The following is a 13,302-nucleotide window of genomic DNA, read 5'->3' as shown; positions in this document are numbered from 1 at the left end:
TTCCTGTTGCTTGCTATTTTAATTCACCACCCTGTTCTCATGCGTACCTTTCTGTCCTCGGCTGCTGCAGTGTTCCACTGAAGCTCAACGTAAGCTCGAGAAACAGCACCTCATCTTCCGATTAGGCACTCTGCAGCCTTCTGGACTTAATATTGAGTTCAATAAGTTGAGACAATGCCTAAATTTTGGGCCACCCCAGCGAGCCAGATAATGGTGGGGGGGGGGCGGGGTGGCGTAAAATGGAACAGGAGGCTCCGGGAAGACGTCCTGACCCGCTTCCCCCTCCGGTCCACTTTACGTAGGGCAGGGGTGGGTGGGGGGAAAACTAAAAACAGGCCACCCGCCCCAACCAGTCAAGGCCCTTAAGTGGCCAATTAATGGCCACTTAAGGGCCTTTGCCCACCTCCACAGGGATTTTACCCATGGTAAGTGGGTGTCCTGGAGCTGGGAAAGGCCGCCCGGTGAAAGTTGGCGGTCTCTCAGCACCCTGGGGGGGCCCTGACTATCAGGCACAAGTTGCCCGAATCAGGGCCTCCCCCGCTTCCCCAACCACCCCCAGGACCCAACACGCACCCCCTCCCCCCCCAACCCCTCCAAACGACCACTCTTGCCTTGCCGGGGCCCAACCAATTACGCCCCGCTGACTGGCCGGCAGCTCAATGAGGTGGGACTTCCTCCCTCAAGCAGGTGGAAGTTCCGCTTTGGAACAATTAAAGCCTGGGGACCCATAAAATGCAGGACGGATACCCAAGCTAGGTGGAAACGGGTTCGCCACTGACTTTTACGTGGTGGCCAGTTCCCGTCTGCCCAACATAAAATCCAGCCCTTTATCATATGTCTTCTGGAAGTCCAAATAAATAATATCCATAGATATTCTCCTGTCCACTACTGTAGTCACCTCTTCAAAAAAAAATCAATCAGTTTTATCAGGCATGACCTACACTTTACAAATCCATGCTGGCTCTCTCTGATCAGTTGAAAATTTTCAAGGCGTTCAGTCACCCTATCCTTAATTATAAACTCGAGCAATTTCCTGACTAAAGCCATTAGGCTAGCTGGTCTATAATTCCCTGGATTCCCCCTCTCACCTTTCTTAAATAGCGGAGTGACATCCGCGCATTTTTGCAGTCTAAAGGAATAGTTCCAAAATCAAGAGAAATTTGGAAAATTATAGTTAAGCCATTTGCAATGTTCTCACCTACTTTCTTTGTAAACCTGCGATAGAAACTATCTGGTCCGAGGCATTTGTCACTCTTTAGTGCCAATATATTCATTACTGTTATTTTGTTTACATTAATTTTGTTGAGTCCCTGACTAAATATTAGTTTCTTTGGGATGTCTGGCATGTTGTCCCCTTCCCCCACTGTCAATGCTGACACAAAGTACTTACTCAGCATGTCCTTATTGCCTTAGTTTCATTGGCAAGATCACTGTTATCAGTTTTTAAGGTGCCTACATTCCTCCTAACTACCCTCTTTTAATGTAATTGTAATATTTTGTGTTGATTTTGATATCCCTTGCAAGTTTCTTTTCCTATTCTGAGCTCTCTATATCTGTTTTGTCACCTTTTGCTCCTTTTATCTTTCTCATTTGCCAGGATCTGTGTTCTCTTTTACATTTTTATGTGCTTTAATGGAGTTAAGATGCAGATCAGCCACGATCTAATTGCATCACTTGAGGAATGAATAGTTTACTCCTATTCCGATGTTCCAACAGAGTTGGAAAATTATTAGAACTTATTTGAACTGTGGCTTGCTGCCTTTACTGATAGAAGCTGATGTTATAACGTGCAATATATAGAGAAGGTTCTGAATTTGTTTTTAATCCTAGACAGCGACTGTAGATGATGAAACTGCAGAGATGTTCAGGGCTTCTCTAATAACACCCATGACAATACTTGGTATTACTCAATTAACCCTGATATGCATTGGAAGTCTGATTTTTCTTTCATGTGCAATTGCTCTTTGTGCGACTTCAGGAACCACAGCGGTAAGCATAAAACATATTCATATAACTGTTACCAGTATGAAACTAAAGTTATGATTTTGGCCTATTTCAAAAATAGTCAGAAATGCCAGGACAGAGAAACAACATTTTGAACAATTATAGGGGTCACTTTGAAAATGTAAACACAGTATTCAAGTGTCCCCAAAAAAGGATGTTCAGAAGTACAATTTTCAGGAGGGTCCTTATCACTTGGAAATCCCTAATGGTTGATCATAAAAAGATCAAATGGCGACAAATTGAGGTCTTATCTGTACTCCTCTGTGCCTTCAGATATGGTTGCTTGCTGTAGCATCAGAACTAAGCACTGAATTTTATGCCACCCCAGCAGGTTGGATGGTGGCGTGAGGGCGGCGTAAAATTGAGCGGGAGGCTCTGGGAGGCCTACCTGCCCCGCCCCTGCCTCCGGTGAACTTAGGGGCCCTCACACACCTCCATGGGTATTTTACCCATGGCAAGCAGGCGTGCTGGGGATGTGAAAGGCCGTCCAACAATAGTTGCCGGCCTTTCCGTACCCTGGGGGTGGGGGGTAGCCATGGCAGTCGGGCCAGCCCTGCCTCCCAACCCACCCCCCCGGGACCCAAGACCCCCCCTCCCCCCTAACGACCACTCCAGCCTCACCAGGGAAGGACCGATCCCCCTGGCGAGGCAAGCCCAACTTACGTCATCCCCAGGCTCCATGGCATCGGCTGGGCTGCAGTCCCAGCAGTGGCCACCACTCCTGGTGGCGCTGCTGGGACTAAGAACTGCCGGCTTGCTGATTGTCTGGCAGCTCACTGAGGCAGGACCTCCTCCCTCAGGCAGGTGGAAGTCCCACCTCGGGACAATTAAGGCCTGGGGACCCGTAAAATATGGGACGGATCCCTGGGCTAGGTGGAAGTGGGTCCCATCCGCCTGAGATAAAATCTAGCCCTAAATGTCAGATGAAGTGGAGGAGGATGTACAACTCATTAACAGTGCAAGCATATTGTGCTGGGATAGCCTTCTTGATTTTGTCACAAGTGATAGGCATTCACCACAATTTGAGGTACGAGTTAGGGTAGGGTGTGATCCAGATCAATGCTCAAAGCTTAGGAGCACGATATGACTGCAATACCATGCAGTGTGGAATGGAAAAAATGAGCAACTATTCTGCTGTGATGTATAGAGATAGCAATTACCTTACTGTCTTTCAATGGTGTCAATACTGCTGCATCATAGTATGGACACAGGAATGTTTCCTCTCATCTTGCTTAGTGCTATATTTTAAAAGCTGTAGAATCAGCTACCACTTAATATACAAAGAAATCAGTGATTGGTTTATGACAAACTAGTCATTCAAAATTGAGAAATCAGAAATGTTATATTTATTGTGATAATACGGATGGGATATAGCTCAGAGGGTCACTGTTTTCTTGATTAGTCTGGTGTCTGAAACACAGGATCCAAGCACCTTCATTAAACAGCTCAAATCAAAGACGTTGAGAAATTCACACTGTAGACTTCCATTTGATTAAAATACAAGGTCCACTCTCTTCCCATAGGGAGACACTACTTGATGGATTCTCAAATTATTTCCAGTTATTTGACTCTCATGACTGATGCAGATCATTCTGGTGGATGCAGTGCCAAACATGTTTTAACATGTGTAGAACTACAAAAATGATTTCTATGTTTTATTTTGTTTGACTAGACAATAAAGAAGAATTTCAGAATGAGAAAATTTTAACCCTGCTTGATGCATTGAACATGATGAACGAATATACCTCTGGTTTGAATATCTACAAAGTACTCCAAATGTAAATAAGATTACTTGTTTTTGTTAATGTTAATTTTTAGTGACAATTGTCCAATATTAGGGCTGCACTTAAAGTACCTTTTCATGTAAGTTCTGCGAGTTGATGGTGGCGGGAGTTGTGGGAAATGGGAAGAGAAGGAACTTGATGTATTTTAAGGGTCTGTTTTCAGTTATTATATAACATACTTGCATCAAAGCAATCAGGTTCCACCCAGCCCTGCCAGCAACACTAGAGGTTCAAGGTATCTGACACAAAACATTGCACAAAATATGTAATCCTAATCTCAAACATATGTACAAGAAGATTTTAGTATCTTAGTGTATTGGGCATAAGTTTCCTGGACAGAAAGCTTAATATTCATTGTCTAAAACCCTCCGATCAATTTTTGTAAAAGCTGAATCTAATGCCGTTACACTTTGGCCCTTCTCTCAACACTTTTCACTTGTATTCACAGCAAACGACTGTTTCCAACAGATGGAAACATCTATCAACTGAAAGATCTACCTTTTATGCATGCCGAGTGATATAATGTGCAATGAAATTAATTATTTTCCCTCAACAACAGTAGCACAGTTCAGAGATGACATGGAATCTCCACTGCATTCCTGGCTGTTCCAAAAGTTTATAAATACTATTCTCTCTGTTCAGGATAAAAATAATTGTTAGATTTATTTACAGACATGATAATTACACAGAAGCAGACGACATTGTGGGAGTAATTTTGACTTTGGGCAATAACGTAAAATGGGCAATATCAAATCTGCCACCCATTATATCTCTCCCGATTTTTCAATATCAGACTGATCCGTTTGACACTGTTGTCCAAAATCAAAGTTATCCCATTAGTGTGCACATATCATCATTCCTGGACAAATCTGACAACTACACTAATTTACACCAGTCATTATTCTTTTTTTTTCAAATTTTAATAAAGAATCTCTAAGATACCTCCAGTCATTTTATTCTAAAATGAATTTATTCTGGCTTTATAAAATCAGAAATATCAACATTTTGGTCCTCTGGCAGCTCTTCTGAGTGGGTAAGGGGAAGCAAATAAATCAGGAGGCCCAGATGAGATCCAGCAAAACTAATGAGGAAGATGGGACAGAGCTCAAATGCCAATAGATATTAAATTCAAACACAGGCTCTTCGAGAGTTCAGCTACTAGATCACCTGCTGTATAATATCTTGAAATGTTGCTGTCGTTCTTATACTGCTGACTGTTGCCATAGGATAAAAGGTGACTGCCAGTAACAGAAACAGTGAATGAACCATCTTTATAAGCAATGATTATTTTTTAAATCAGCCAAGGTCTTTCTTCCAGTAACAAAAGTTTTGATAGCAGTCAATTATGTGACTTACATCCAATTCATGGAATTCAGATTTAGTATTTAATTTAATCTATGTCTCTCAGTTTTGGGACAATTCATAGTAACTATTCTAGTTACTAGAAATCTAGGAGAGAGACAGAGAAAGAGAGAAAGGGAGCAAGAAGAAAACAGTCCCTTATTACCAGTGGTGTAAAAAAGACTACATCAGCATTTTTCTCACTGGAACATTAGTTTAACTCACCATTGTGAGTACAATTCACATTGCATTATGTGGTAGAGAGAATCAGTGTTGTTGCTTGATAACTAATCACACTGTTGTATTGCAGAAGGAAGCACTTTCTTGAGATGTATTAGATTTTTTCAATTAAAATGTTTCTTGAAAATTATCCTTGTGAAGTTTGGCTTCTATTCTCTCTCCAGTTTCCCAAAGGTGAAAATCCTTCACTTAAAAAGATTGCCAGGCCCAGTGACAACAGGATTTCCAGTTTTGTATTCATGCTATTTCCATTAACATTCTCAACAAGAGTAATTTTGCCCTCTCCTCTCCCCCAGATGTGGGTATATTGGAGTAATACTACAAACATAGTGACAAGACCAGCAGGCTGGAGTAATAATTGCCATATTACAGAATACTGTGGTAGTTATCCAGGTATACCTTTCCCTCCTGGATCCTGGGAAAGCTATGGGATTACTAAGTCCACTTACTTGCCTGCTCCTGCCATTAACAAGGTGGACAGAATTTTAAACGTCATATCTGTTCCCCATGTTAATTATTCTGCAGCAAATGTGAAGAACCCCTTCACATTGCTAGAATGACACAAATGGGCAGCAAGAGTTGACCATGTGCTGCCTTTAATTGACTTCATTTTCACATTCAATGAGATTGAATAGCAGCTTTCAAAAGTGGAATTGGATAAACACTTGAAAGGAAAGGAAAAATATAGGGTTCAGGGGAAAGAGCAGAGGAGTGGGACTAATTAGGTAATTCTTTCAAAGAGCTGGTACAGACATGATGGTCGCATGGCCTCCTTCTCTGCAGTATGATACTGCTGTTTCTACACCATGAACAAGATTTTTTTTTTAAAAACCCCACCCCACCCCACCCCACCCCACCCCATTTATTCCCTATTGCTTCAATTGGTCATTTAGAGACCTATCCTATCTTGTTCTTAACAGTAACTAACACTGAAGCACACCCAGAGTAATCACTCAGTATTTACGTGTGTGTTAGTTCTAGACTTTCGCCAGCATTCGCCAGAGCTGGCGGGCAGCCATAAAGACAGGGCTAAATTGTGGCGAGTCGAAGAGACTTAGTAGTTGGCAGGAAAAAAGACAGAGGCGCAAGGGGAGAGCCAACTGTGCAACAGCCCCAACAAGCAAATTTCTCTGCAGCACCTGTGGAAGAGCCTGTCACTCCAGAATTGGCCTTTATAGCCACTCCAGGCGCTGCTTCACAAACCACTGACCACCTCCAGGCGCGTATCCATTGTCTCTCGAGATAAGGAGGCCCAAAAGAAAGAAGAGTTCTAGACTGGAGGCCACTGGTGGCTGGTGTGGAAGAAATTGACTTCATTTGCAAATGAGCTCACTAAATTTTAAACAAAAGGTGATCCGGGTGTTGGAGGACATTGGAGGCCATTCAGTCCACCTAAAAGACTTGAAAACAAGTCAGTATAAAAGCATAATCTCTGACTTGATACAGACCAATCCAATGTGTTCAGTGCATATTTTTTTATGCGTTGACAGTTACTAATTGCTGGATGATATAAACATTTTGGATTCTGCCTTCTGAAGATACTGATTGGTACATGGTGATATGTACTGCTATTGAGTTTCAAAACTTCCTGACTCTATATATTTATAAATAATGATACAAAGATAACCATGCAAAACATGTAGAACAAGGTTTAGCCTGAGGTGCCTTATCTCCTAAATTCAGATTAGATAATGCTTACGGTGATGCACATGTATGTTTCAATTACATAATAATTGGAAAACAGCAGTTGATGTTTGCCAACCCAAATTCTTATATCCTTTCATGTATCTAATTCTATCCAGACATATTCATTGGAAGCCAGGGAAACTAAATTTAAAAAGCTTATCTGTTCACTTGCTGTTTGTGGGACCTTGCTGTGCACAAATTGGCTGCTGCATTTCCCAACCTTACAACAATGGTTACAATTCAAAAGTACTTCATTTGCTTTGAAGTGCTTAGGGATATCTTGAGGTTTTAAAAGTCGCTATATAAATCCAAGTTCTTTTTTTCTTCATGCGAATATTATATGTTTTGAAGCTTTACTCTACCAGGAGTGTTGCACTCATTTTAACAAGTAAACATCTTATAGACTAGAACTGAGATAACACATATCTGGGCAACAAAGTCCGTCATGTATATGCAATCTACATTATCTTATTAACAGTTGCATAATTTCAGTCAAGAAGTTCATAAAATAAAAATATTAGGAGCAGAACAAACATTTTGCAGAAGACAAGAGGAAGTGAAAAGATATTTCCTTTAATGACAGTTTGTGTTGAATCACCAAGATTTCCTTCTATGGGAGAAGTTTTTTTTTTATTTCCAAAATATACTTTATTCATAAAAATCTGTAAAAATTACATTGCAAAACAGTTTCCAAACAGCACCAAAAAATACAAACATTGCAAGGGAGATCAGTTTCCTTCAATACTGTCATGAGTTTCTTCCCAACCCTTCCGTTTCACAATTGTCATGTCAATTACAGTTTTACATTTACAGCAATTGAGAATATTAACGATGCAGTTCGAGGGGCTTCCCATGGATCCAGCCCCTCAGTTCAGCTTGGTGTGGGGGACCTTACACTGTGGTCTTTCCCCATTGAGCCTTTGCTGCGGCTGCCCCAAGCTTTAGTGCGTCCCTCAGCACGTAGTCCTGGACCTTGGAATGTGCCAGTCTGCAACATTCGGCGGTGGACAACTCTTTGCGCTGGAAGACCAGCAAGTTTCGGGCAGACCAAAGGGCGTCTTTCACCGAATTGATAGTCCTCCAGCAGCAGTTGATGTTTGTCTCGGTGTGCGTCCCTGGGAACAGCCTGTAGAGCACAGACTCCTGTGTTACAGAGCTGCTTGGGATGAACCTTGACAAAAACCACTGCATCTCTTTCCACACCTGCTTTGCAAAGGCACATTCCAGGAGGAGGTGGGCGACCGTCTCTTCCCCACCACAGCCAACGCGGGGGCACTGTGCGGAGGGGGCGAGACTTCGGGTGTGCATGAAGGATCTGACGGGGAGGGCCCTTCTCACCACCAGCCAAGCTACGTCTTGGTGCTTGTTTGAAAGTTCTGGTGATGAGGCATCCCGCCAAATGACTTTGACGGTCTGCTCGGGGAACCATCCGACATGATCCACCGTTTCCTTTTCCCGTAGGGCCTTGAGGACATTCCGTGCAGACCACTGCCTGATGGACCGGTGGTCAAAGGTGTTTTCCCGCAGAAACTGCTCCACGAAGGATAGGTGGTACGGCACCGCCCAACTGCACGGAGCGTTCCGCGGCAATGTGACCAGGCCCATCCTTCGCAACACCGGGGACAGATAGAACCTCAGCACGTAGTGACACTTGGAGTTTGCGTACTGGGGATCGACACACCGCTTGATGCAGCCGCACACGAAGGTGGTCATCAGGATGAGGGCCACGTTGGGTACATTTTTCCCGCCCTTGTCCAGAGATTTGAACATCGTGTCCCTCCGGACCCGGTCCATTTTAGATCCCCAGACGAAGCGGAAAATGGCTCGGGTGACTGCCACGGCGCAGGAGTGGGGTAAGGGCCAGACCTGCGCCACGTAGAGCAACAACGTGAGCGCCTCGCACCTGATGACCAGGTTCTTACCCACAATGGACAGAGATCGCTGCCCCCACATGCCCAACTTTTGTCGTACCTTGGCTACTCGCTCCTCCCATGTTTTGGTGCACGCCCCGGCCCTTCCGAACCATATCCCCAGCACCTTCTGGTAATCTGACCTGACGGTGAAGGGGACAAAGGATCGGTCAGCCCAGTTGCCAAAGAACATGGCCTCGCTCTTGCCGTGGTTGACTTTGGCTCCCGAGGCCAGTTCGAACTGGTCACAGATGCTCATCAGTCTGCGCACGGACAGCGGATCCAAGCAGAAGACGGCGACGTCATCCATGTACAGGGAGGTTTTGACCTGAGTGCCTCCGCTGCCTGGGATTGTCACCCCTCTTATGCTCGCATCCTTCCTAATAGACTCAGCAAAGGGTTCAATACAGCAAACAAACAAGACCGGGGACAGAGGACAGCCCTGTCTGACTCCAGATTTGATCGGGAAACTTTCAGATTCCCACCCGTTGATTGAGACTGCGCTACTGATGTTTGTGTAGAGCAGTTGGATCCAATTGCAGATTCCCTCCCCAAACCCCATTTTGGAAAGCACGTCCATCATGTAGGTGTGCGATATCCTGTCAAAAGCCTTCTCCTGGTCCAGGCTGATGAGGCAGGTGTCCACCCTCCTGTCCCGTACGTAGGCGGTCGTATCCCTGAGTAGCGCGAGACTATCAGAGATCTTCCTGCCGGGTACAGTACAGGTCTGATCGGGGTGAATCACCAACTCCAGAGCAGACTTGACTCGACTGGCTATGACTTTGGACAGAATCTTGTAATCAACATTAAGCAGTGAGATGGGCCGCCAATTTCTGATTTCTGCCCTCTCCCCCTTCTGCTTGTAAATGAGGGTGATGATGCCTTTTCTCATGGATTCTGACATGCTGCCGGCCAGGAGCATACTCTCGTATACTTCCAGCAGGTCCGGGCCGACCCAGTCCCACAGGGCCGAGTACAACTCGATCGGTAAGCCGTCGCTCCCGGGAGTTTTACTCGTCTCGAAAGACTCGACGGCCTTTGTCAGCTCGTCCAGAGTTAGCGGCTTGTCCAGTCCCTCCCTCCTGCTGTCATCTAAGACCTCTGTGATAGATGACAGGAAGGACTGGGAGGCTCTGCTGTCTGTGGGCTTCACGTCATACAGCCCAGCATAAAAGGATTTGCTGATCCTTAGTATGTCGGACTGCGAAGACGTTACCGAGCCATCTTCTTCCTTCAGGCTGCTGATAACAGAGCTCTCTCTGTGTACCTTTTGGAAGAAGTAACGCGAGCACGTCTCATCCTGCTCGATGGAGCGGACTCTGGACCGGAAGATGATCTTGGAGGCCTCCGTGGCAAAGAGCGAGGCCTGCTGGCTCTTCACCTCTTGGAGGTCCTCCTTGACCTCGACCCCCATTGACTGCAACCGGAGTAGATTTTGCATAATTTTCTGGAGTCGGGACAGTTCCCTCTGTCTCTCTCTCGCCTTCTGAACACCTTTGTGGATGAAGAACCTCTTGATGTTCTCCTTAATCGCTTCCCACCAGTGAACTGGAGACTCAAAGAGGGGTTTCACGGTCCTCCAACCTTTGTAATCCCTTTTGAGTTCCTCAACGTTCTCTGGGGTCAGCAGTGTCGCATTGAGCTTCCACGTCCCTCTGCCAACCCGCTGGTCGTCCTGTAAGTGACAGTCGGCCAGTAAGAGGCAGTGGTCGGAGAAGAACACCGGCTTGACGTCGGTGGATCCAACCGTGACAGCATGGGACACAAACAGGAAGTCAATCCTGGAACGGGCAGACCGGTCCGATCTTGACCATGTGTATCTGCGCTGCGCTCCGTCTGCAGGTTTGCTGAAGACGTCGTGCAGTTTGGCATCTTTAACTGTTTCTATTAGGAATCTGGACGTAGCGTCCAGTTTGCTGTCATCACTGCCGGATCGTCCAGCCGCTTCTATGGGAGAAGTATCGCTAATAGTGCTCTGGTTATGTTAGTACTTACTAAATTGTTATTGCGGAATGGATTTGGGAATCGGGGTTCTTCCCATCAAAGTGAATGTGACTCACATTTGATATAGCAATCAAAGTCACTCATTAATCAATTTCTCCATATCTGTCTTGAAAGATATCTTTTTAAGTATTGTTTTTGTAAACAGTCGCTTCGGTGAAAGTTACAATTCACAATTAGTTTGATTGACTGATCAACAGATTTGTTGGCCATTTACTTTATTGGTGTTTGTGATTTGCTACCATGTTTGCATACATAGCACCAGTCAGTGCACATCAAAAAGTAATTCATCGTGTGAAAAGTTCTGAGACATTTCCGCATGAAAGGTGCTGCAGAAATGCAGGCATTATTTTAATAGAAAGTTAAAGGGAGCATTTCTGATTTTCCAAATTGTTATTCATAAAAACAGAATCTGAAATCTGAGACATTGAACAAATCCTACATGCTGAATGAACACGGACGATGAAAGCCAAAATGTAATATTGAGCATTCACCTGAACTCCAAAGTATATCACTAATATTTTTCATTACATTATTTAACAAATATAACTAAGATATTATTCCAGAGATAGTTGTCATTTTGCCGTGACACTGATTCAGATATGGTACTGGTGTTTTCTTATTATGTCTTCTCGGTATTCCAGCTGTGGTTCAGTTGGTCGCATGCTTGCCTCTCAGACAGAAAGTTGTAGGTCAAGTCCAACAGCAGGACTTAAGCAAAAAAATTAAGGCTGACACTCTGGTGCAGTACTGAGGGAATACTGCACTGTTGGAGGTGTGGTCTTTCAGATGAGATGTTAAACTGAGGCCCTATCTGCCCTCATCGGTGGACATAAAGGATTCCATGGCATTATTTCAAAGAAGAGCAGGGGAGTTACCCTGGTGCCCTGGCCAATATTTATCTCTCAATCAACATCACAAAAAACAGATTATCTTGTGATTGTAACATTGCTGTTTGTGGGCGCTTGCTGTGCTATAAAGCACTTTGGGATATCCTGAGGTTGTGAAAGGTGCTATATAAATGCAAGTCTTTCTTTTTATTGTTCATCGACAAAAGAGCTATATAATGTAGCACAACCTCAAACTGTATTGTGTTCTTATATTTGATTCTTAGACAAGTTTCTTACTATAGCTCCCAGGGTACACAGAATGGCTGATATACAGCTGGCTTGTTTTACTGCAATGCTGCTGCTAGTCTCTTAGGGAACTTGAATGTTCAATCCTTGGTTAGCTTTTATATATGTACGATATACATAGAGATAGGCACATACATGCGTGTAATATACATACAGATGTACAAATATAAGTATATAGAAACTGTTCATCTGAACTCTCATTTTCAGTTTTTAACTATATAATAGCTTCATGGGGTAGGACAAAAGAGACTTTCAAAACATAAAAATAATAAATGAGATTGAGTAAATGGAAATAATTCAAAAAAGAATTATGGATTAAATATATGAAGAGGAATGACAGGATCGGAGTCTAAAGCAATGTTTGCTGCATTCATGATGTGACCCTGCCTGCATTCATGTACCATGCAGGATGAATATGATGGCATGAAGCATACAGAGGTAACACTCCTCAAGATGAAAGTTGCAGGGTTTGAAAGTCAACTGAACACACTCCAGATTATTCGGAAGAGAGAAAGTTTTTAGAAACAGACATTTCAGAGCCTGGTTGCTCCACAGGTTGCTACGAGCAGAGAAACTGGTAAAGGAGACTGAATGGCCATCGTCAGACAGGGCAGCAAGTGGCAGGTGAGGAGAGAAAGGGATCTTTTATGGAGCTGGATATATCTGATCGGCTAGGTACGAGTGATGTGGACAAAAAGTGCAACACATGAGCAGCTACAAAGAGCTTGGACTGGATAGAATGAATATATGGTTAATGAAAAACAAACCATGCAGGACACTGGTGGGAGCTGTCTACAAATCCCCTGATATTATTGTGGCATATATAAAATATACACAAATGCCCATCCATAAATATCAGTGACCACACTCTGGAAGTGGTTCAAGAGTTCACGTACCTAGGCTCAACTATCACCAGTAACCTGTCTCTCGATGCAGAAATCAACAAGCGCATGGGAAAGGCTTCCACTGCTATGTCCAGACTGGCCAAGAGACTGTGGGAAAATGGCGCACTGACAAGGAACACAAAAGTCCGAGTGTATCAAGCTTGTGTCCTCAGTACCTTGCTCTACGGCAGCGAGGCCTGGACAATGTACGTCAGCCAAAAGCGACGTCTCAATTCATTCCATCTTCGCTGCCTCCGTAGAATCCTTGGCATCATGTGGCAGGACCGTATCTCCAACACTGAAGTCCTCGAGGCGG

General features: G+C 44.1%; 1 protein-coding gene across 1 annotated transcript in view; it reads left to right on the top strand.

The window, feature by feature from the left end:
- The window catches only part of cd36 (CD36 molecule (CD36 blood group)), a 45,232-nt gene extending 32,608 nt beyond the window's left edge, over nt 1–12,624 (top strand). Inside the window, exons 12-13 of the mRNA XM_068059650.1 lie at nt 1,831–1,989; nt 12,511–12,624. Coding sequence (XP_067915751.1) covers nt 1,831–1,989; nt 12,511–12,624 — 273 coding nt within the window. The remainder of the gene's footprint in view (nt 1–1,830; nt 1,990–12,510) is intronic.
- The last annotated feature ends 678 nt before the right edge of the window (nt 12,625–13,302 follow it).

This window comes from Heterodontus francisci, chromosome 27 (assembly GCF_036365525.1).
Source record: "Heterodontus francisci isolate sHetFra1 chromosome 27, sHetFra1.hap1, whole genome shotgun sequence".
In the NCBI taxonomy this organism is placed as follows: Eukaryota; Metazoa; Chordata; class Chondrichthyes; order Heterodontiformes; family Heterodontidae; genus Heterodontus; species Heterodontus francisci.
This window is presented reverse-complemented; position numbering and strand designations above follow the sequence as displayed.